Raw genomic sequence first — 26,109 nt, 5'->3', positions numbered from 1 at the left:
ACCAGGTATTACCACATGACAGGTAATATTCTAAAGAATAACACCTTTGGCAATTCTGATACATATGATTTAGTCACTATTTTAAATACAATTATCTTAATATACCATCGCTTTGCTACTAAATAAAGAACATTCAACGAACAGAAATAGTCTAAATCCTATCTTTAAAACATAATTAATTCTATGTTTCATGATGTATAGCTTAAAAAAAATGAGTTCTGAGCAGAACTGTTTCATTTGCAGAAACAAACTCCTTTTTTTCATGGATGACAGGAGAACAATTTCAACTGAGAAAACATTTGCTCTTCTTAAGTAATCTGTAGGTTGCTACTGGTTCAGGCCTTTGGCCACTGCTTAAAATAAAGAATAATAAAATACTTTTGGTCTGGCTAACTTAGTTTACTTGGCAAAAACAGATCATTATGTCATGGCATGGGATTCAACAGAACTGTCTGTAGTAGCATTGGGATACCAAAGCCTGAACAAAACCACACAGGTAAGGAATATGCCTCAGAGTAAGGCTGCCATATTGTGTGTTCCACAGAGAAAGGCACTGTCTTACGGGATCTGGAAGACTGCTCTGAAGTAAAAATTGCATTACTTGTTTCCACTGATACTATGGAATAACTAAGGCAGAAGTACAACTGAAGAACAATTTATCATTTTTCAATACAAAATCTCTATTTTCATTAAAGGACAACTGTATTTTCAGAGCAGGGTAATTCTTCCCTCTAGTTCCTTGTAACAGAAATATTTGGTAAGTATTTTTCTCTGCTTATTTTGTACATAAACCCCTACTAATCAAAAAATACTCATATCCTGAAGAAAAAAATTAATTCCTCTGTCTGAACCTCATATTGACGAAATTATAGAAATAAGAAAATACAGCTGTTAAGAACATCTCACTCCCATTTATATTCAGGTTTTTTCCAAAGCATTTTTATATGGTGCTGTGGCACACATTATGTAGTATTTTTTTTTTTTTCTGATGTTATAAGTACTGAATTATGATCTGATAAACACAGCATAAGTGATAAACATACTACAGGATTGTCTGATTGCAGGATGTTTTTGTTAAAGATTCCTGAAAACTGTCAGGCAGCTATCACTTCACAGGAGTACATGTACAATCCACTTTTTAAACTATGGCTTGAACAATCAAAAAGTGACATGGAACAGATATTAGTGATAGCTCAAAAGTAAGCAATGTCATCAGTGTTTTTCAGGTAGCTAAAAGAAAGAAAAAAAAAAGCAAGTACTGCCTAGTCATCTTAGTAAGTGGAAGAAATAAAACATTTGATAAAGAGTACCTGGTATGCATAATAACTATGGAAGACCTAAAAGACTGTATATGGAAAAAGGGTGTTAAATAACTGCCAAACACCACCAATCTGTCTTCCAATCTTATATACCACAAATCAGAAAGCAGAGAGGGTTTGTGGTCATGGTATGTTACTTCTTTAATTGGTTACAGAACAAAAATTGGAATTTAATTTAAAAAAATAATTCAGTTTCAATACTGGATCTGAATCTGGTCTTGGAGGAGTAATAAACACTATTTAGGAGGGTTTTTTGTTAATAAATCAAATTGAGATACGTAAGCCTGTAAGTGAAGTCTGTATCTTTAGTCACACTTGCCTAATGCAGAGACTGAAGACAAATGTAAATAGAAGGAAAGTTTCAGGTGTCATTTTCCTTCTTCTATGAAGATAGTACCATATTCTATGCTTCCAAGCTTCCAAAACCCACAATAATTAAGCTATATTAAATTATACAGCAATTATGCATTTGGCTTTTATGCATTTGGGGAGAAGTTATGTTTTATTTACAAGATTTGTGGCTACTACCTTTTAATGCTATCTGAGTGTTCCATGGCTATTTTAAGAAAAGGGGCACATAAAAATCAGGAATTATTATGGCATCATTATAAATCAGTGTACAAATTATTATGCTCTTAATCAAGGGTTAACCAATAGACAGGCATGTCCAGATGTGGTCTTAGAAGTCAAGCTGAATATAGAGTGAAAATGAGCAGTAAATTGCTAAACTTAGTTGTTGTAACAATATTGTTTGTAAGCAAGTGGGGAAAAAATCCTCAACAGAACAACTGAAAAAATTTGAAGTAAAATGCCCATTTCTCATTATGTAAAAATATATGGACAGAAGTAATTCAAACAAGGTATTGTTCACATTTTTGTAAGAGAAATTGACTGTTCTTTAAGAGTTCTTTAGCACAATGCTTTGGGGAATTACGACAAAGTTAGTGGTGAATATAACTTTCTATTAAGCAGTTTTCTTTCTCACTTGTGCACAACCACTTATGAGCCAGAACATAACAGCTCAATCAAACCTTTGCTTGAACCCCTCTGAAATGTAATGCAAAAATTCTGATATTACTGTATGACTTAGAGAGGAAAAAAAACCAACATAGAAAGAAGAAAATGGATAGAGCAGCTACCTTTTTGCATTCTCTTAATTTCTTCTGCCATACAGAGCGTGCAATGGGAATGCTCTTGCTGTTGGTTACGTAGCAGCTGGCTGTGATGACGTGGTGGAGTGTAGTCTTCTGGCTCATGGCTTGAAGAACTCGCCCAACGTGACGGAGGGAAACGCTGGCCTCTGCGAGTATGCCACCACTAACAAGCTGCATCGTGCAAGGTACCAGAGCAATCTGTCCTGCACAGTAGAGAACATCACCAACCTAGGAGAGAATCAGATCAAGTACATAAGAATCTGGCAGTTTACAGAAGACAAGGGAAGCACCTTTCTCTCTTCCAGCTAGTTTCTTTCAATAGTACTGTTCTTTGCCATCATTTGTTACAAATAGAGCATACATGCCAGCCTAAAGACAATGCATGGATATATGTGTCAGCTCAAAACAATAATCTGATGTGGACTGTTACAGCTGCTGGATACACTGATGCCCCAACATGGTTAAATATGCTCTTATTTTCTTTTGAGTGGTGATGCACATTATCTTGGGTTCAAAGCTATTTTTTAAATCTTCTATGTCTTAAGTTTTGTTTTATATAAAACCATGTAAGACACTATCAGTACGTATCTGTAACATCTTTAGTAAACTAATTTAAAAATACTGTAAAAACATATTAGCAGAACACCTAAATAATTGTGTATGAACAAAAAGCGATGACATCCCACCAGAAGGTAAAAGCAAACTGCAGATTAAAAATAAAATGCTGAAGAATGCTACTTGAACAAAGAGACGGGTCACCTTTTGAAAATGGACTTTAATGGGTGGCCAGATTTACTACTGCAATGCAGTTATTTGGGCTTATTTTCTAAAATCTTCCTGGCAACACTCTGAAGACCTACTTTTTTTAACAGCAGCCAGCAAAGGAAACATTTATTCTTATTATTCAGACCTCTCAAAGATTTTTTTATAAAATCTCAGTGTAAATATCAAAACTTTCCATCGTCTTATGCTGCACTTCTCTAGAACGTCTGTGCATTTCCTAATCAGTGAAACAGTAAATTTTATTCACTATCAAAAGAAAACTAAGTATAGAAGTGGGAAGTAAGGTGGGCGTACGCAGCTTTGAAGTCAGCACAGGAAGAATTTTGCTAGGAGTAAAGACAGAGAAAACGGACTGTGCAAGTAATCTTTTGGAAGAATTTTGTAGAACTTACTGTATAAACTGTAAAAATTCCTCAGAATTAAGAATAATTAAAAAAGAAATCTGTGTCCTAGAAGACATGGCAATCAAACCATGTGACAGACCCATATGCAACTCCAAATCTGTCCTCATAACTGTCTGTGTCTCACAAAAGACTCACACATGTAACTATTGGAAGAGTATCTTATACAATTTGGCATACAAATTCTATGATTAGCAGCTGAAGAGGGGGAGGAGGCAGAGAGGAAACAATATATCAACCGACACACATCAACTGTTTAAATGGTTTAAAATACCTGAAATATTGTTTGATAATGCTATATATAATCCTGATTTTGGAAAAAATATATGAAAGCAGTATTTTGTTTTGGTTTATAGGAACAAATGGTCTTTCTTTCTTTCTTTCTTTTTTTTTTTTTTTTTTTTTTTTTACAGTACTATTTTAAAATATGTGCCACTGAACAAGGGAGTCCAGCCAGCTACCAAGTGGCATACTGACAAGATGAGAAACAAATTCAGAAAGATATGATTCAGAGGGGCACAGGTTTGTTTTTAAAGCAACCCATTCATTTTCACCTCTGCAAAGTTAAATCCATGCATTAGTCAAAAACTCCAATGCAGGTAGCTCATACTTGTAAGGAAAAAAAAAATCACACTGATGGTATTTCTTCCTTTTTTTCCCCTGTTGAGCTGCTGGTTTTCCATGCATCACCCATGTTAATTATTAGGTAGACAGAAGAGCTGTTCAACCAGTTCACTTCCCCTATTCTTGAACAGATTGTTTGAGACATAATATGAATACTAATTAACGATAAAATATCTGTCAGTGTTTTGAAATACAGACCAAGATAGCACTTTCTTAAAGTATCCTGGACAGTTCTGATACAATTAGCCCCAGTGGTCATAAGCAAGGTCATAAAAAAATCTCTGAAGGATTTGAGCAAAATTGGCACCACTTTTGGCTAAGATTCAGTGGGAATTTTGCAGAGTTTTTTAAAAACCAATTGAAAAAAATCCCTCTGTTCCTAATATACTTGTTTGTATCTTAAGAGGCAATTAATAGAAAAACAATGTTCCCAACAAGCCACCATGTTATGGAAGGGTGGATGCAAGGGGAAAAGAGGGGAAAAGGAGAAAAAAGTGGCCACAGATTTGCAGCAACTGTAATTCGGGGGACAGAATTTAGAATAAGGGAAGGAGGAGGGGCGTCTCCTCTTTCCCAGTGACTCAGTCATGAAAAGCAAGCAGAAATAATCAGCAAGGACAAAGCAGCAAACCAGTACAAACACTGTTTTAGCAGATTTCAAGACGTTGTCTCTGGAATGTTTGAAGTATTATACCGAAAATCGTTAGCAGAGTAAAAGGCATTTAAAACAGGGAAGTCATCATACTATCTTGTTCACAGTACTGAAATCTTACAAGAGGAGCTGTCACAATGTATGGTGTCAGTACTTGTGTTGTGAAAGTGTTCTGTAAAACCCTGCTAGAACCTTGCAACAGTTTATCTTTTTGGAGCATTTACTAGGATAACAGAATATCTTTCAGGGTATAGATTCACTGTGTATCCAGCCTGGCGGACTTGCATTATATAGGAAACTCAGTATAGAAACAAAACTACAACATAAAGGATCTATATTGATCCTTAAAGGATCTGTATGTATACAGTGGATGTCTCACTGGTGATTTGTTTTCACTGCAGACACATATCCAGTGCTCAAATTTAAATAAATACTTGAAGCAAAGACAACCCTGAAAACTCAGGCTTCATACTGCTGAGATGCTCACTTGTGCAAATTTATTTCCATACTGTTTCACAGCAGTAATCAGATTATAAATGGGGCCTCATGTGATTCCACATTTCTTCCCTTTTTATTTTCATTTGTCTCATTGCAAGTTAAATGAAAGGTGAGTCCTTATTAGTTAACATAGTAGTTTAGCAGCTGTTTTGCTCAGTCAGTAGAACTGTAAATAATCAGGGGAGTTCAATGGACAATCATTACCTCAGAGGATGCAATGCACGCTCTCACAGATAGAAAGGTAAGAGATTATTTGAGAATTACTACTTTCACAGTGTAGTTATCTTGCAGGGATAAGTACAATTCAAACCTAGGGCACAGCTGATACCAATGGAAAGCTGCATAGTAGCTTTTTTCTTCTAAGGTGTTTTCACTTATTAGGAAAACAGAAGGAAAGCATCAATGGTATCGGGGAAAGGAACAGTCAGAAAAACTGACTCAGTGCCACTCCCAACCCTTCTATCACATGAAATAGTTTTTAACAGCATTCTAAGTTACTAAAAGGACACAACATATCTTCTATACTATGGTATATGTATCAGGAAAAGAAGCAATGAGAAAACAAGACTTAATTGACTGAGGTCTAACTTAAGCTGCTAATGAGAAAGGAAAAGCTGCAATTATTGTTGCCTAGAAAGAAACAATAGTAATAGGATATCTATAGATATGCACTGAGTTTTTTTTTTTATTAAAGAGCAAGAGCAACTATGGAAAGTTTATGAAACTGTTCCTACTGGTATTATCAAAACTTGCCAGTAATTAACTGACAATATAAAACTTGCTGGAAACTTCTAACAGGGGGATCTCAAACATTCACCCACAGATACTTAAGCAAATGGTAATAGTTGCACCACAAATGCATGTTTCTTGGAAGGAAGGAGTCAGTATGCAATCAGCCAAATCTTTGTTATGAATGCAGTTTGGTGTCTGAGTGACTGCTGCCCTTTAGCAGGTCGGGGTGCACAAAAGGTTCAGTGACCCCCTGACCTACCAGTGACACAAGCCACCATTAGGCTCAGTCAATGTAAATAAGCAGAACTGACAACACACTAATAGGCTGCCTCTGGTCAGCCATGGGTACCTCTGACCTTAATGAAGACCTAAATCAATTAATACTCCAGGCAATAAAGACCTCTGGCTGATTAAGTTAGATAGAAATAATCTTTTCTAACAGGATTTAAGCTGCAAGGTGGTGAACTTTTTATTCAATATATGATAATCCTTTCTTCCTAGGGCCCTCTTGTTTTAGATAATGATGGCAAAATTGCTTTTTGTAATGTGACATCTTTAATTCAACTGACTAGTATGAATAAACTTTTAAAAGGCATCGTTTAGACAACAGTAATTGAAAAGCTTGAAGTTCACACTACAAAAACAAATTGTATCTGACTGACATGGTTCTAACACACCCAACCTTCACTATAATTCATGTTTTTCTGGAACTGCTACAAATTTATAGCCTTAAAATTGCAGGAATGAGTTCATAACACATAGCTGAGTTTTATAAGGAAGAAGGATATAGTAAAAAAAGATAATTCAAAAATAATAAAAAATTATTATTACCTTTGACAAAATCTTTTTAAATTTCTAGGACTCCACATATAGCTTAGTCAAATGTTTCCATATCATACTCAAAACTTCAGAACTTCCCTTTGAATAAGTTTTTTTTCCTAGTTAGGTCAAAAAAAAACCCAATAAAAATTGATTGATAGCATATTATCACTATTTTATTGAACTAGCTGCAATATTTCCACAGTTTTAAAGGCTCTTCAATTCAGTTTTCAGATGCTGTGAGTCCATTTTGTTAGTTCTCATTTTGGGATGGATGTTTCAATATGTGTCTGATCACCTAACCCACGTGACTACAAAACACTCATCAATTTTCACTGTCCTTCACTATTAAAATTTATCAATGTGTATTTTTAATTTTTCTCTTTGAATTTATATATTTGGGGATTGAAAATTCATAGAACTTTTTTTTATAAGTGAAAAAGTACTGTAATTTCATGAATGCTTACCTAGGTTTTTTGGTTTTTTTTTTGTCTGCAGTTTAGGAAAATTAAAATACATCATCCCACAAAGTCATATTTGACATTGAACACAACGTTGTAACACTATCAACACACCTAAAACTTTTGTGCATTTCCTAATTTAAATTATACCAAGGAGAAGTATCATATCACACAGTATACAAACACTGAGCAGCACAAAACCTGGCAATATTAAAACTCAACAGTACATCTGAAGAAGCCACAATACTGTTATGAATACTAAGCCAACATAACGAAGATCTCCTAATCATACTCTATACTTCCCAATTGTAAACACCTCTGCTATCCTCTAAAAATCAAATACCTCAAAACGAGCTTTTTGACAGTGCTGGGTTTACAGCAGGCAATCCCATCTAATACATTCCTGGAGGTCTGTAGTACCCTGAAGTTTAACGAAATGCTAAATGTACAGATTTGAGAGGAACGACCGGGTCAAAAACTAAAGAGAAGGTAAGATCAAAGTCTTAGTTTGAAATTAATCTTTTAAAAACTGTTCTATCATAGAAAATTTTAATAGTTACGCACATATATATTTGGCACTGTATTGGTTATTTTTAAATCTTGATCAATGTCAATTTTATTCTGCTCTACAACTGACAGAAATAAAACCCCCACACTTCTGATTTACAGAAGACAAAGATTCAAAAACTGAAATTTTCACAAAGAAAACCCACCTCAGAAATTGTCATTCGTATTCCAAAGGAGTATTAGACATAAATCAAAAATAAATTCAGCTTTTAAAGTCAGAACCTGTAATTATAAGCATCTAGAAAGATTCCAATAAAGTGGGTGAAAAAGGCTTACCATCTAATACATCCAAGTGGGCATGACAGACAGCTGGTCTGAAATCTCCACAATTCTTATTTTAATCAACTTGTAAGCTCCAATAGAGAGGAAATGAACAAAATTGAGGTAAAAATATTCTTTTCTTAATTTGCATATTTTGGCCCATGTGCTGTACTAGTGCCCAAGGTACATATTGTTCCTTCATGGAAAATTACAGTAAACAGCTCAAGGACTTAACTTTCATGGAGGGAAAACTGCTCTCCACATTCTAAAGGGTGCTTTTTCCTAAATATAAAAAGAGCAGTCTCCCTATTTTAAAATGAGCAAGCTAACAAGAGTATTAATCTTTGATGCATTTCTTCCTTGGGACAGTGGAATTCTAGTCTTCATGACTATTAATCTGCCACCTTTTACAAAGCCTACCATTCCTCTCAAGCTTTTGAAAAATATCACAAGTTCTCACACAACCACATTAGCAAATCTGCCAACTGTGAAAAATTGCAGAACACTTTGCTTTATGAACATACCTTATCTAAAAGATGGAGTAAAACCTCCAAACTGATTAACACTTCTTCATTTATTATTCATGTCACTTCAAATAAAGATGCCAAACAAAACAATTTTAAAAAAAAATGTACTCAGATGAGTCTATTCCTAACAATTGGGGTTGGGATTGGGAATGAGGCACTTAAATTGGTATTTACTAGAAAAACTAAAGGCATTGTCAGGGCCCAGACAAACAAGGTAGGAAAGATTAGTATCTAACAGTGTAAAGTGAGAGAAATGACTCAACATGGACATGAACTCTTGAGCAATGGATACCACATTTTTAGAAAATGCATATTATGCCCACTGCAGGTGATTGTGTTTTTTAGTGAATTATATATGCAGAGATAAGAGAGGATAATGTTTATAATTCATATGGATTCCTAAAATATCTGGTAAGGCGTATCTGGAAATTATTTTTTAACTGTTAATTATAAATGCTGTTAACTGGCTGATAGTCTGTAAGGAGAGAGTAATGAAAATGCCAATGGAACTGAAGTGGGATGCCGTAGGGATTGGTATTAGGGTTGATTTTGTTTAACATCTTCATTAAGTCAGTGAAAGAAGGGATTAACAGCATGATAATGAAACCCACAGAGGATACTAAATTGGAATGTGCACCAGTAGAAATAATAAAAACGGACACAGAGAAGTTTGAAATAATGGCAGCAAATAAGAAAATGAGACAGCTTAGGAAAAATGAAAACTCATGCCAGAACATATAGCAAAAATATTTTGAAATATAGATATTCAGAACAAGGAAAGAAACTTGACTCAAGAACTGATGAACAGTTTATATTAAAACAGAACTGCTCTTTACTAGAAGCATGTTCAGTATAGGACAAAAGACATTGCAGTTTCTGTTCCCATGCCACTGATCTAATCAAAGAGTAAAATTAGTTAAAATTCCCCAAACTGGTATAAGTTTTACAAAAAGTATAATATGATTTCCATATTTCAAAAGGAAATCTGTAAAAGTTCAGGTGATATCAAAGCTTCAGATGATTCTTCAGAGCCAACTTTTTTTTTCCAAGAGTTTTTAGATTTTGTCATTAACACTGTTTTTCAGTTTACAGCTCAGCATAGCAGCATTCAAATTATGGTAAGCATCTTAATCTGCCAGGGTGAAGATGTAAAAATTACACCGCCTCTCTTCCATTTTTACTCTCCTCTGTTAAGTAGAAAATGTCTACAACTTACATGAGATTACCTAAACATTTATTTGGGGTTCCCACACAGTTAATTTTTGGTTTTACTATTTAATCCTAAATTTATTTTCATAACAAAAGCTTTATAAAGTATCGCTAGAGAAAGATATAGCTGGCATGTTCACAAGACAATCCTCCCTCCTCGATGTCTACATTTTTCTGTACCCTACAGTTTCTCTATAGTTCTAGGGAACTGGATAGCAAATAATGGAGAGAGGTTATAGGGTAACTGTATCCATACACACACTATCTAAAGGAAGATAAAAGATTAAGTGATGTGATTTCCTTAGCTACCTATATGTGATCATATTGCAGACTTTCTCTCTTCTGCTTTTATCCTTAAACATACAGCATACTTAGAGAGGGATCTCACAATCTCCTCCCCACATTAACTGATGATTCTACGGACAATTTCCACTTATAGTAAACTAAATCACCAGTTCAACTATCACTGCAGTGATAAAGCAGCCCAAGAAAGCACAGTAGAAATTTCTAGATTTTAGTTTCTACTAACAATAAGGGTGCTACTGCTTAAACCTGCACCACTGTTGTGGAATTCAGCATCCAAGGAGAATCAAAACTGCAGTCATAAAATCCTATAAAGAATGAGTTGTTTTTTTTCCCTTTCCTACCTGTCTACAATCCTTATTCATGCCAACTGTCAAATAGTTTAACGTGATTATAAACAGAAGAGGGACAGATAGGCAGAGAAAATACTCGGTACTGAAAAGTGAAAGCTGTTCATCACACGACAGTAATTCACAGTGTATGAAACACATTAACACCGTGACATTCTATTCTTACAGAATAGATTTTGTTCCCAGCCTTCACTTGGCTTAATATTCTTACTTGAAATACGCTCTTCATGATTGTCACTGGCTACTTTAAGAGGGTTTGTGATAACTGGGAGATGGAAAAGAAGCACTTGCATAAAACCAAAAACCAGATAATTGAAAACAAGTTAACTGTAACTACAGTAAGCTAAAAGTAATAGTTGTCATTCTAGCCATAGAGTTTTTTGCTTTTATCTATCCTGTATGTATACCTGCTCTCACATGGATTTCACTTTCATCTACGACTACCTAAGCAATAGCCAATACTAAAACAGCTTAATGCATGACAAAGATTATTTAGTCCAGATGTCCAATTTATAATATGCATAACCACCATTTCCCAGTGGAAATGAAAGGACACTTGTTCATGCAGCTAGATGCACCTGTACAATATACACAGCAATAATGCATATAAAATATAACCTACATGACATACAGTATTTTACACAATCCTCTGCTTATTTATTCATATTTCAGTGATAATACTTCCTTAAATAGAAAATATCTTTCTCTAGGGATACATCTTCCAATGCAAATTTGCAAGTCAAGTTCTGATTATACTTACAAAAACTGAAATTTTAAACACAGATCTCCATCTATTCTTAATATTCTTGGCCAAACTAAAGTCATATTACCTTTTCTGCATTGTCAATTAAACTAAACCTGACAAAGAAATGAGTTTGGGTGTTAGGGACTTCATGGTATCAACTTCAAAATCCTGCTAAATTCAGCAGTACAGCAAGAGTCTGTAGCTAAAATTCTGCATTCTGAGCAGTAAGATATGACCTGATCTATAAATTTAAAGAATTTTTAATTACACATTGCTAATATATTATACATTCTCATGCAATCTGAATTACAATGTTTATGAAGTGCAATCCAAGAAACAAAATGCACAAGGAAAATAATGCCTTTGTTACCTGCATGCTATTAACTATTCTAAAACCTAAAGATTCCTAACAAATTAAAAGAAAATTAATGGAAAGTAGTGAAACACAACAGCAACTTCAGAAATACACTAAATACGCTCAGTCACACACATTTTCACAACTTTTATTTGTTGTATGCTTAAATACTGATCTTTTATCGGAATTGCAGTGTGGACAACATCCTTATATGAGGTAAAATTAAATTTGTAACCATGCAATGAGGCAGAGTTTACTATGGAGTTTCAGTGGGCAGATATTCACTTAGATTGGCCACACTTCAAGAAAAGAACTTACCTACTGATAAAGTGGTAACTTGCATTTAAAAATTAAATTTTTGCATCTAATTTTATTTTAATTCTGTTTCACAATTAGACTATAACTGTCTTATAATTATATTCTGTACAGTAATACATATTCATCTAAGTATGGAGTTACTATCTAGCATTATACATTTTCTAGGGTTTTTTGGCATTAGTTTTTGGTTTTGTGTACATTCACCTTGGTCCTTTTAGTACTCATTTTCATGGAATTTTCTAAGTGGTTTAAAAGGATAAAAACTGAAAACTGGAAATTGCATTATATTGACAGTATATTACTAGGTAAAAAATTACTAATAAAATACGTATCTCATGTTGTGCCATTCAAATTGCAACCATGATTCTATCCATCTTATATCACTAAGCCATGTCAAGAACCAGTGCCTGCAGATTTACTATGTGTTTAGCCCTTTTGTTTGCATTATTAATAAATGTAGTTATTTTGCTAGCAAAAAATAATAGCAGAGTCAAGCCCTCTGATATAGAAAAATGGGTTTTAAGTCAAATGTTGAAACTAAAAGGGGCTAAATAAGAGGAAGGGAGGGGCAGATTGCAACGAAGAATAATCCAGCAATTAGGTTAATCAGCTGCAATATTGCCGAGACTCAGGTTTAAATCTCTTCATTAGTATTTTCCTTTTGCCTGATAATGACAGTGCTGCTGTGACTATGGGCACTTGAGGAAGCACATCTCTTAATATCTTCTACTGGAGCTGTTCTAATTTGTTTAAATAAATTTGATCTTGGATAATACAGGATGGCATATTCCTGCTCTATGATGAAAAGTATTAGTTATGATGTGCAAAAGCTTTATAATGAGCATCAAATCAAAACTGGTACATGACTGATTAGGATTTCTTTCTTGATAGACAACATTATCCAAAAAGGAAATGACAAGCATTCCAAACTGCTATGAGATGGTCATTGTTACCTTATAGTTTTTGAAATGATAAACATTTAACACGATAAAAGACACTTAAGATAGGCTTTACACTACAGAACATTCAGGCTGATAATTCTGTATGAACAGAGTTTTTGTGAAATATTTAGGCTACTTCAAAAGATGCAAGATGACAAAATAAAAACCATGATGGGGAGGGAGTTTTTATCACATTTCTGAAAAAATAAAATAAAATAAAAATGCTTACACATGCCTAATGTGACCACGAGATGGGATCAAGAAGTTCTCTTGGATGTATAATGGTTAAAACTTAAGCACAGAAATGATGAATTAGAAACAATATTGATGACATTATTATCAGAAAAGCTTTAAACTTTTAATTTGAATTTTACAAGTAACCAATCGAGTATCTCCTCAACAACAGAGGCTGTATCAAAGTCTACAAATTATGTTGAGAACGGTTTAAATATCTAATATTGCTTTTTGAGCTAAAGGAAATTATAGATATGTTACTGAAAACATAACTTTGTATGACAATGAAAATGTCTAATATTTTGCTTGTTCAGCCCAACAGAATGAGCTTCTAATTATCAGCTAAACAGTGCATAGTATTCAAAAAGTATGCAAAAATGCCAACATTTTCAATGATGGAAACCATCTCATACAAATTTTGCATTCTATTTATATGACATAAAGATTGAAGTTGCCTGACTTGACCATTTATTTACCAGTTCAAAGTTATGTTTTAGGATTTTGCGAGAAGACTTGTTAAAAGAAGTTTGGCCTAAGTTCAATCAGCACAAATTTTTTGTTATCAAGTCCAGTGAGGTATAGATAACACAGAGCATCTTTCAGTGTGTGATTCCAGCGTTCACGTTTGACAATGTAACTGCTCACAGCACTTGACTCCAAACCTCACTCCGAGTTTCTGATATTCAGATCTCAATGAGTTAACTCTCCAACAAAAAACAATTACAGGTTTTTGCAGAAAAACTATCACATGCTGATAGTGAATAATTAAATGTTCAAACAAAAGAGAAATGAACTGTTTCTGTGATGTATGTTTTGAACTTCTAATAGCTAGACTGATTCTTCAGAAAAATAGCTGTGCTACAATCAGTAAGGGCACTAACGGGGAATGTAGAAGGGTATAGAAGAATAATGCCCATAGCATGAAGAAAGGTGTAGAAAAAGAGTTATTCCAACTGCTATTTTTATGTTTTGATTTTAATGCTAACTGAATGTCATGGATGTTTATGTAAAGGAATGTTTTTCACTGTATACCCTGGCCTTGTAAGGTGATGTAATGCTCTGATGTTATGCAAACTTCATAAAAGCAGAAATTGCACACTGCAGAACTAGGCTCTGTATTCAGAACAAGATAATAGTGAAATTCAAATGAAATATGCTATTTAGAACATAATTAGGGAACAATAAATCAGCTCAACACCTTCCCAACACTGGAAATTGAGAGTTAACCGGTGTACCCAATTTTAATTTTTTTTTTTTAAAGGAGGAATAAATCTGCTATAGGGAGCTGCTTTGATAGACCTTTGAAGGTCTTCAAAACTCTTGCTAATATGTTATTCTCTCAAAAATATTCCCATAATTCTGCTGTCTCCCATAATTCCTTGCCTCGAGATTCATCTGTCAACTTTGATGCATCTTTTAAAGTACCCCTCCAAGCCTAAAAACCATGACTACAGACCACAGAAGAGAACTCTTTGCTTTGAAACTATCTGATCAATCAGAAGATCATTTACCTGCAAGCATTATTTGGTGAAGCTAAAGCGGCACATCAACCAGCAGCATCTGAAGGCTGAGGCAGCAAAACGTCAACAACAAATTGTCATTGGCATTCCATTTATGAACCTTCAAACAGCATCAGATCTTTTCCATGGGAAACCAGATCAGGTCAGACTGGAGCTGAATATTTCTTAACAAGCTAACCATCAAAAGAACTTACGTTTTGAATAAAAAGGCTATCATTTGTTGATTTGAATATCAAAGGGATCCACTGCAAACTCCCAGTCTAGAAAAACCTCCCTAAGCTACACCAGACAGGTGTTTAATAATCTATTATTAAGGCACTATTTTAGGTTACTCAGAATCATAAAAAATAGCTGTAACTGTGAAGCTGCAAATGGGACTGCACAAAGAAATGAATGCTATTAACATACTATTAACAATTCAAAAGAATGAGTTGACATACCAATCAAACTTGTTAATTGACTGTCAATGGCCTGTCCCTGAATATACAACATGACTGCATTATATATTTCAAATGCTGACAGGAAGACAGTTTCATTTGCATTAACTTCATAAACTGATCAACAACCAAACTGCCACATACATTTATAATGGGAAGCTGAATCATTTCAATATTCATGCAGCTCTGTAATTGTAAATTAGGTGCTGGCAAACAATACAATACTGTACATACTCTAAAATATCCTAAATTTCTCTGACCTACTTTCTTTTTTATTTTAAAAGAGCAGTGGAAAAAAGTTCTCTCTTACGGGGATGATTATTACTTTAATTTATGGTTCATGCCTTAGGCAAAATTTGTTTGCAACCTAGTTTGCAACCATTGTTTTTAACTCTAGATGGATAACTGGTCCACGATATATGAGGCACACAAGGTGATGTAAAATTTTTCATGCTTTAGTTCTGTGAAGTGTAAATATCATTAAAATACAGAGTAAATCTGTAAAAAACCAAAGTGAATGAAAATATGTACTATTTCCTTGCTATGACACAAAGCAGATGACAGCAGTGAAACCACTGAAACTTTCTAATTAGACATTGAAACATGTAATTTAAAGTGGAAAGTACTGTTCTTGTACATCCTTCCCTATGCCCTAGAATTTACTGCCCTCAGAGGTCCTGTCTGTATAAAGTATGTTTCCTAAAAATATCTCATAATTACACCCATTCAGTTTCATTGGGATTGACAGTGATAGTAGCTGAAATGGCTGTGATAGTGCTGCCATTTTAGCCAAATGGTTAGTCAGACATACTCTGTGCAAAGTCACAAATCATAGGACTTGAGAGCAAAAGTGCTTGTGGCGCTTCCATATTTCTACATATATTTATCCAGCAGAAATGACCAAGGGCTGGAGGAAAATGACACAAAGAATTCCCAATAAAAGGCATAGGCAAACATTCTTCATTTTTCTGGTTAATAGCTGATCCTGCAACACTTAACAGGTTGCATTTCTGCTTGCTGAAAAATACAGTTCTACCTAAACTAACAGAGAAGCCTTCAAATGCTGTCATTAATGACTGCGTGCATGAATATCAGTTTGTATGCCGTAATCATATAATGAATATATGAAAGAAGAAATTTGTTTTTATTTGTTCTTGAAGTGCTATTGGCATATTTGTCACTGTTTATATAGAAATAGTAATATCTCAGTCACTTTGAGAATCAAAGAAATAAAGCTAAACAGAAATGTCGTAAATGAGGATTAAGTTATGTGGGTCTGAAAGTGTTCCACTGAAAGCTAAGTAGTAATTGATCAAGAATTCCGTAACTGTCAGGTCAGTCACGTTCCCTCTATATCTGTATGACCTGGAGGTAGTATAAGTTTTAAACATATCAAGTGTAAATGTACGTTGTCTTCTTTTCCCCTCTTTTATTACTACTACTTTCACCCTGTCAATCCAACAGTCACTTCCCTGGCTTTAAAGTTATTGCAAGAAAGAGCCAAGCACTACACACCAGCATAACCATACAGATATGATATAAACATCCAATAAATCTGCAGTCATGGCAATCTTCTCCTGCATTTCCTTTCAGATAAACAATATCACAGGACAATTTCTCTGCTACCTAGGTGAGCTGCTATATTTTAGATTTTATTATTTGTAAGACTGAGAGGCAAAAAATATTCACATTTATTGTTCTAGCAACTGCAATTGAGGAGTATAAGGACTAACAAATGGAAATATAAAATCTTTAGAAAAACTGAATATAGGAGCCACTGGGGTGATGGCAGTCCCAAATCATCCTAACTGGTAATCATGAAAGATTACTTATACTACAAACTAGATATTAGCTTTGATATTTTCCCTGAAGTATAAGCTGAGTAACTGTCATACTGAATAACATCATATGATGGGTACTGCTAAGTTCTTACACTGACAAAACAAGGATCATTAAAGCTTCAACATTCTTTCAGATAATCAATGTAATATAAGCAGTATGTGATTAAAAACACTTAAGACATGAAAAGTGTCAAGGTAAGGAAGAGCTCATTACTCAAAGGATGTAGCATCTATAAACCCAGCCACATTTGAAGGAGCTGGTCATTTATTACTGCTGCTAATAGTAATACACAACTACAGTGAATTCAGTAATTCGTGCTCCAAGATATATAAACTTTGATCATAAAATATATATACATATACACAGCTAAAATACACGCACATATAAATATTACTGAAACAGAAATGGTGTGATGTATGTTCATGTTTCAAAAAGACACTTGATTAATTCTAAGAAGCTACAGTTTGTCAGCAGTGCTTCAAAATTTACATTTGAAATAGTGACATTCTAATTTACTCAAATAAACATTTTCAATGAAATTTTCACCATATTAGCTGAAATCTTTGAGACCCTAACTAGCCTGCAGCTGGATATCTTTTTAAGGTGGGATAAAAACTGTTCTTGGGAAGAACAAAACTTTCTATTATGCAGAAGAAGTCTCATCCATGTGGGAAATGGTGCTTTCTTGAAGATCAGCATGAGACTGGAAAACTAATTTGGACACAAAACTTGATCATTACAGAACTCTTGATCCTTATCTTTTAATTGGATGGCAGGCTTCTCAAACTTAGCTGTTCTAGAGAAAGCTCATGAAACGTTATGTACATTTTATAGGACAAAAAGGCTTAAGTCAAACAAATACTGAACTGCAGTAGACCATTTGTTTTGTATGAGGATGGTGACTATAAGAAAGGTGTAACCAGTGTATTTGCTGAATGCATTACTGTCAGTTGCTGTGTGATTAATGGCAAGATCAGGACTTAATACGCATTATATTGTACTGCAGAGGTAAAGGGGCTCAAGCAAAAAATCTCATTCCAAGTTCGTGACAAAACAACAAGCAGCTTAACACAAACCTGTCTGCATTTGTTATTTTTTAAGAAAAAATTGAAATGAACAAGTAAAAAATTATTGTAACAAATTTATTGTAACAAATGAATTTATTTTAGAAAATTTCAGTGGATTAGATGCCTAACAAAGATATTCTAGCTTACATTACAGTCCTCTTTCCACTCCCAGAGAAGAAACACTAAATCCCTATTACATCTTTTTATGAATAAATAAAAATTTATATTAAATGGTTCCTCCAGTTTTGTTGAAAAGAAGAAAATATTAAACGCATAAGGTGTTCCTGAGCAGTTGGGCAATATCAGTCCTCATTTTGGGTGTGAAGCCACAATATTGGCATTGGCTTATACTTTCTTTTCACATACAGGTGCCAATGAGAGTGCAGGAGGAATAAAAGAGGAATTCCATAAAGCTAGAATATGCCTTGTATTAAAAACATAGCTCTAATATTAGTCTAATTACTGAGAAAGTAGGAATGGCATAAGCAGGAAACTAATTTACTGATGATTTCAATTCATCAGGTTTAACATTACCACACAGGGAGACAAGTAAACACTCACATATGCATAATATTAACATACCAGAGATTAAGCACTGATTAAGAAATAGCAAAAATTTAGTATACATATGGAAACTTCAGGTAGATTGGGTGATAAGTGAAATAAATATAAATGCATTCACAATATGAGTGTCCATTAATATTTAGGAAGATAAACTTATTAGCAGGACATTTAGTTAGGACAAACACAGTAAAACAATCAAATTAACAGACTTCTGCAAAGTTTTATTCTTTTATTTTAATGTTGGAAGTTTTCTGAGTTTTTTTCCCCCAGAAAACTCTGAAATGTTCTTGATATTGCTTTCCAATTGCTATACTTAATCTTCTTAAAGGATTTTTCCTGAGATGAGTTATGAAAAGGCAAATTTGAAGTTTCTATCTGAAGCTACCTCTGATTACATTACTTGTATCTGTAACACTTTTCTTCTGAAGACTCTGCAACCCTCTGTAGAGTTTTTTTTTTTAACTTTTTTGTAATTTTTTTTTAAAAATTTTTTTCTGAAACTTACTCAGCAATTATGGGAAGTAAGTAAACAACATATTTCAGCCCAGGGAATATTTTTCCTTAATTTATCCAGCATTTTAACGGATAAAGTTGGGAGAAAGGATATTTTGTAACCACTGAAAACTAGCCATCATCCTATCATTCCCCTAATTTCACAGTTCATTTATTGAATTCAAATTCATTGCTACCTTTTCAGCATTTAGGAAAAAAGTATCCTTGCCGACTTGTTACTGTTACAAAGAAAGCTGGAACTTTGCGCAATCTGAGCCACAGGCAGAGTTGACTTAGATTCTTAAGGCAATTCCTCAAGTACAGAATAAGATCTGACAGATTCTCTCACATGAGGGAAAGGCCCGGAAAGAAAATGTTTGGCAAATGTTTAGTAAGCTTCCCATTTAAGGAATACTCAAATCCTTTCCATACCACTAACAGAAGACTGCTGTGACAGTCTCTAGAGGACCCTAAGTCCCAAATAAACCTATCTTATAAATCCCCCTTTTTAACTTTATGTGCTCTTTGTCCAGGGGCTGAGATCAATCTAAAAACTCCAGAATTTACATATATTTGATAACATTTGTCGAAGAGCAATTTAGTGCGATTCACAAAATTTTAACAAAGTTAAACCAGCAGGAAATAAAATCAAGTGTCTCATCTGAGTGTGTGTCAGAGAACAGTTGCCAACATTTGCAAGTCATATGACCCCAACAGGACAAAAACTAAATCAAACATTATTCAGTTATAAAGTTGCCCTCAGTGCTAATATATTATTTACTGCACTCATCCCAGCCTTCTCAGGAATTCCATCCTGTTCAATTATTATTATTATTATTATTATTATTATTATTATTATTATTATCCCCTTCCCATAGAGGCAGGGAACTGGCATGCATGCAGACGTAAACAGAAGCCTCTTTTACTGGTGGATTAGTCTCAAAACTGCCGATCTTGCTTATTTGACCTTGGCAGTTCTTAGGTCAACCCTCCATCAGGAAAGAAAAAAAATCTTAACAATTTAGGGCTTTAAATGCCCAGTTTTCTAAAGCAAGAATGTCACTGCAATTTCTTTCTTCATGTATTTCTTCATATATACATTCATGACTTTTACTGTCATGAAATCAGACTGTTGTAGAAGTCTGGCATGTTAGAGATCTCAAAGTGATATTGATCATCTGTACCAGCTCTGTTTGACCTTGAATTGCTAAGACATTGAAGAGGACCTATTTCTCCTCTACAAGCTAAGAGGGTTACTTTCTATGACAGAGGCACTGGGTTTGCCTGTCCTAACTGGAAAAATATGAATGAACCTAAAGGTAACTACCTGCAGGTGCATAAAATGCATATATTAGACCTCAACAGAACTAGTCTGTGTTCTTGCACAAAACTAAGTGTGCCACGGAATTTACAGTGTCTCACAACCAACTCTAAAACTTAATGAAGCTGTGGTCCTAAAAGGTTAATTATGTTTTTAATCAATCTCCATGCATACAAATTGGACATTTTTCTAGAGTTCCGAGAAGCCATAGAAAGAAAAATTAACAATGGGGGAAACAGTAACATAAGAAAAAGAAGAAAAAAAACCCAGTAGAATTAAACATTTTGCCCAGATCTGGAAAGGAAGTCATGTATTTGAAATAGATATTCAGATGATTTTCATTGTGCATGCCAGGATGTTTTAACCTTTCATGTCCCACCTTACCCAGTTAGATCTTTTAGCCCAGACTGTCCGAATTAGCAGTAAAACAATGTATAGATATCTAACATGAGTCTAGTAATAGCAACACCATGTATTTTGGAACATGGCAGGTGACATTCTAAATCAGATTACTTTCTTCTTTTGTTCTCAAAGATATATTTAGTTGTAATTAATTTAAGTATATTAAAAACATTTCAATTTGCAGCAAAGATTTCATAGTCAGGAAGTTTTTCCTGAAGGATGTGTGACCAATAGCTCTGGAGACTTAAACAGTATGTTTATTTACAAACATACACAGCATCACCCAGAGGTCCTGGAAGTCACTCTGTCAGTAAAGCTTAAAGTTATTCTAGGGGGACACCAGAGTTTAGTCTCCAGGACAGCTGAGTCATTTGCTTCACAGCTGACAGAGCACTGCAGTGCGGTCTGAAATCTCACAGTTGAATCAAAATTGTTATGCATAGTGAAAGCAGTAACCCAGTTTGATAAAAGGACATAACACAGTAGTCTTAAACTTTTTTATAGAATTACAGTAGAAGTAAACAAAGATCCTAGAATGGTGAAACCTCAAGCCATGCAATATCCATGGATCTGACAGTATGATCTCTGTGAGATACTATTGTACTTCTCATACAACCTAAAATACTACGGTGTGCTAAAATGCAAGCCCACAAGTAACATCAGCTCATATTAGTTTGATCCTCCTGATACCTGAGGTTTCAAATCCATCACCTAAATAATACATAAAAATAACCTATGAAAATACACACAGTGTTGCTGTCCAGCATGTACCTCAAGCATTTCTTAAGCAGAAATTAGATCTCTGAGAGACTATCACACCTGAAATTCCTGCTCAAAGTCCCATGACTGTGTAAGTTTTCATTTTAAGTTCCCCCCAGTACTTAAGGCCTTGTTTATACTCACATGCTTCAGACCTGCCCATGCCAAACATCTCTGGATACTCCCTGCATCTGTGTGGTTACATGATATACAAACTATGAGTTCTCTAACTCTGTGTCTTCTGCCACAATAATCTCACAAAACATTCATGTCTTTGTTTAGCTGACTTTAAAAAACTTACTACAAGATAGCAAACTGAAGAAACCTGACCTAAAAGTGTACCTTCTAAACTCAATTCCATGGTTCAATTCTGTGGAGCAACATGGTCTTTGGTATAGTTACTTTTTCAACTGGAGCAAAAAATTGAAATAATCACAGACAATGAAATGAAAATTACAACTATGGCATCACCTAGTACAGTGCCATGGTGAAGTTTCACTTCCATTTATAACTATAGCAGAAATTCAATCTTTTCTTTTAAATGAGTGCTATGAGGAATCTCTTTCAAACTAATAAAATATTTTCAGTTGCAAACACAGACTTCTTGAAATTATACATAGTAATCAATTGGCCTCTACATGAGTTAAAATTATGGTTTTAATTATAAGTAAATAAGTAAATATAGGTAAATCTCTCCAAACATCTGTATGCCTAAGTCCTCATTACAAAACAATAAATATCTTAAAGATATTTCAAATAATTCAACAACATCCCAAATCTTTCAGTATACTACTGCCGAAAAGTACTGCAATTATGCTAAAGTTTCAAGGTTTTTTATAACTAATTATTACAACTATATAGGTCTAAAAGCTGGAGTAAAGGTTAAAGATGGAATAGAGATTCTGGTTTTGCCTAACCATGAGTTTTTCAAAGTGAAGCTTAAAAACAGTATCTTTATAGATCTTCCATCTACTGTGTATTTTGTGAATGTACTTTAAAGGCAGTATCTTTAACACCACTACAGCTGAAATTTAGCACTTAAATGGCTGTATTTTAATCACTTTATTTGAGGGCCACAGTTGCATCTAAGGCATATTGATAATCAAAATCATAAATCAGGTAACATACATGTAGATATCAGAAAACCTGCAACATTTATACAGAATATTTTATATCTTCCTGTAAGAGAAATGGGACACACAAATGTAAAAAGATAAACCTGAAAAAAAAAAAAAAAAGCTATGGAGATTTCTCATTTTTGAGCTATTATTAAACCCCTAAAAGCTAAATGCATTTTTTCTGATGAAACAATCTCTTTCAGAAAACATCTCAGTAGAATTCCAGGTACTAAATTGTTGAGGAAAGAGAGTTGGTTTCCAATCTGAAATTCCTCTAAATCTTTAGAAGGCTCTGGACAAAACCTTGCAGTGATTCACAGGCTGGTATAAATTTCAGAAGTCTAAGCAAGTCATTTGAATGGGAGGGGAGCAGAAAGAAAAATCAGATTACATAAATTGGCTTAACATTTTTTAATGGTTTTTTTTTTCCCCACTTTCTTATGTCCATAAATTTTATTCTGTATTTATACATCTCCAGACATTTGTCAGCTCATCCAGAGTAGAAACTTCACACGCACTTGTGACTATTCACATCTCAGACATGCCCACAGTACAAGTCTGTATCAAGTCTATGATGCACACACAGAAGAGACTTCTACTGTAAGACTTCCCTAGAATGTAAGAACTCTGCACATGATGGGAGTCCTTTGGGTTTATTCAAAGTTCTTCTAAATTCTCTTAATGGGGTTGCCTTCAACTTGACCTTCAAACATATTTACATACTTAAAGAGCAGCATTTAATTGAAAAAGCTGTTTAGAAAAGAAAAAATAAGTAAATAAATAAATATACTGAAACAAATCTCAGTTAAGTGGTTACTGTTGTAATTACTGCCATAAACTTTTTGTTTAAATGGAATTACCATATCATACAAGAATATACCCTGGTAAAGCTAGAATATGAGTATGAAACAAATCCCAGCATTAAATCTCTCAGTTTTGCATTGATTCTTTATCTCCCCAACTCGTTTTAAAGGCTGCATTCAATTTTTGTATTCCAGCATTCTCTATACTCTGCTTTGCATATGAAACAACAGTTTTTTCAGGGTGACACTTCATTAACATTTCTAGTACTTCATAGCAAATAAGAATTGCAGTCAGTAAGAAGATTCTTATACCTTGGGTTAATTTCTTACCCCATCACTGCTCAGCATATCACTACAAGCTGTTTAGGACTGTAATTGGCATATAATGGGCCAAAGCTGCACTCTTAAGTTTACTTACATAAATGTAGCTTAGAGCAGAACTTTATTGTCAAATCACATTCAATATCCAGAAAGTGCATATGTGCACTGATGAACAAAATGAAGAATACAGACCACAATAACCACTATTAGTTATTCAACTTCCACAAGAAATCCCATTTTTTAGAAAATACCAATATCTGTATTATTCATGCATACTTCTAAAGATTTGAGTTCTTCTAACATATAACCAGAGTTTCAAAATTTCTCAGCAGTTAGCAGCTCCCATGGAGAAATGGAAAACTCAGAAAAATAGAAAATGTTATGAACTGCAATCTTAATATGAAAATACAGTTAGTTAACTACCAGTATGGTGAAAACAAAGGATATTTGTTTTAAATTACTGTCACGCTGAGCCCTTCTGAATGCTAGTTAAGTAATGAAGGTATTTAATTCTTTTTGCAGAGAAACCTTTTCTATAATCAAAAGGAAAGGAAAAATAATAGACGCAGGATAAAAATTGTGTATAGGGCTATAAAACAAATATGAACAGCCACCTTTCCTGCTTAGCATAGAAAACAACAGAATTGTGAACAGACGTATTGCATAGAGCTAAAATAAAGAAGAATGGCAAAAGTGGTGGTGAGGTGCCAAGGCAGGCTAGCAGTGTTTCAGACCCTCCTCCATGATTTACATGTACTAAGGCTCTGTATGTACATTTTTAAAATTACAGTAATTAACTTTTTGATACTCTGAACAGGAGGAAAGGCTGGGGAAGCACACAAAGAGGGATTCAGCTGAGAGTGTAATAAACTGAACTAATCACTTGGAACCTGCTCATCTTTAATCCACTTTGGTTTTCCCTCTTGGGATGGGAAAACACCACCAGTCACACTGGAGGTCTCACTCATCCATAGCTCTCTCTGCTTCCCCATCTTACTCTTTTCAATTTACAGTCTTCCAAGCCTTACATCAAGTACTTCTCAGAATAACACTTCAGATTTAGTAAATGAGATGTCTGCAAGTATGGTTGACATCTTAATTTCCTGCAACATTGCTGAGAAAACTCACACTTAAATAACTATTTTATGGCTTATCCATTTTATAAGAATAAATCAAAAGCTATTTATTTTCTGTAAATTTCTTCCAAATTTTAGGTTTAAGAAAAAGATTCTAGTTCAGAAAAAAAAAAAAGTAACAGCTTTTAAAAATTATGCCAAATTAAACCTTGGCAATACTTGTTACTTTTCTCCAAACTCTGAAGTGCTAAATTAAAAATACATCTAAGTCAGTTCAACCACTTAACTTTTTGCACGGATTACATACTCTTTACTCAAACAAGCATAAATGTTGAAAATGTTCTTGCTACAACCCAGAGCTACATTGTTCCACTTATTTTTGCTATTTTGTTTGAGGACACAGGAAGATCTGTGGGAAAGGGACATTTTGCATTGCCCACGAGTCTGGGCAAAATCCTTACTTTTCACTTGACAAATTGCAGTAATAGCAATGTCTAGTAACAGTAATAGTAATGTAATAGAGAGATGGTATCTTGAGCTGCATTCAGAGGAGCATTGCCAGCAGATTGAGGGAGGTGATCCTTCCCCTCTACTCAGTACCATTACCACACCTGGAGCGCTGTGTTTGGTTCTGAGTTCCCCAGTACAAGAGACAGTGTTCAACAAAGGCTCACAAAAATGATTAAAAGACTGGAGCATCTCACCTATTAGGACAGGCTGAGAGAATTTAGACTATTTTGGTTTTAGAGAAAAGCAGGCTCAGGAAGAGCATCTCACTAGTGTGTATATATATATATGTATCTAATTGGAAGGAGACTGCAGAGAAGAGGGAGCCACGCTTCAGCAGCGATGCCCAGTGACAGGACTGGAGGCAATGGGCACCAAGTGCGACACAGGATGTTCCCTCTGAACATCAGAAAACACTTTTTTACTGTGTGGGACTGAGCACTGGCATGGGTCACTCAGAGAGGTTGTGGAGTCTCCATCTTTGAAGATACTTTATAGGAGTTGGGACGCTGTCCTCTGGAAACCTTCTCAGGGTGGCCCTGCTTGAGCAGAGGTTGGACAGCATGATCTCCAGAGATCCATTCCAACCACAGCCATTCTCTGATTCTGTGGAATGCCTGTATGGGC

At 34.5% G+C, this 26,109-nt stretch overlaps 1 protein-coding gene across 5 annotated transcripts in view; it reads right to left on the bottom strand.

Moving 5' to 3' along the window:
• The window catches only part of DPH6 (diphthamine biosynthesis 6), a 198,829-nt gene that overhangs the window by 64,332 nt on the left and 108,388 nt on the right, over window positions 1-26,109 (bottom strand). For all 5 annotated transcript variants that reach the window (XM_086894410.1, XM_086894414.1, XM_086894413.1 and 2 more), the window contains exon 13: window positions 2,459-2,701. In XM_086894410.1, the coding sequence (XP_086750536.1) occupies window positions 2,459-2,701 (243 nt within the window). The remainder of the gene's footprint in view (window positions 1-2,458; window positions 2,702-26,109) is intronic.

This window comes from Cyanistes caeruleus, chromosome 6 (genome assembly GCF_971803275.1).
Source record: "Cyanistes caeruleus chromosome 6, bCyaCae1.hap1.1, whole genome shotgun sequence".
In the NCBI taxonomy this organism is placed as follows: domain Eukaryota; kingdom Metazoa; phylum Chordata; class Aves; order Passeriformes; family Paridae; genus Cyanistes; species Cyanistes caeruleus.
This window is presented reverse-complemented; position numbering and strand designations above follow the sequence as displayed.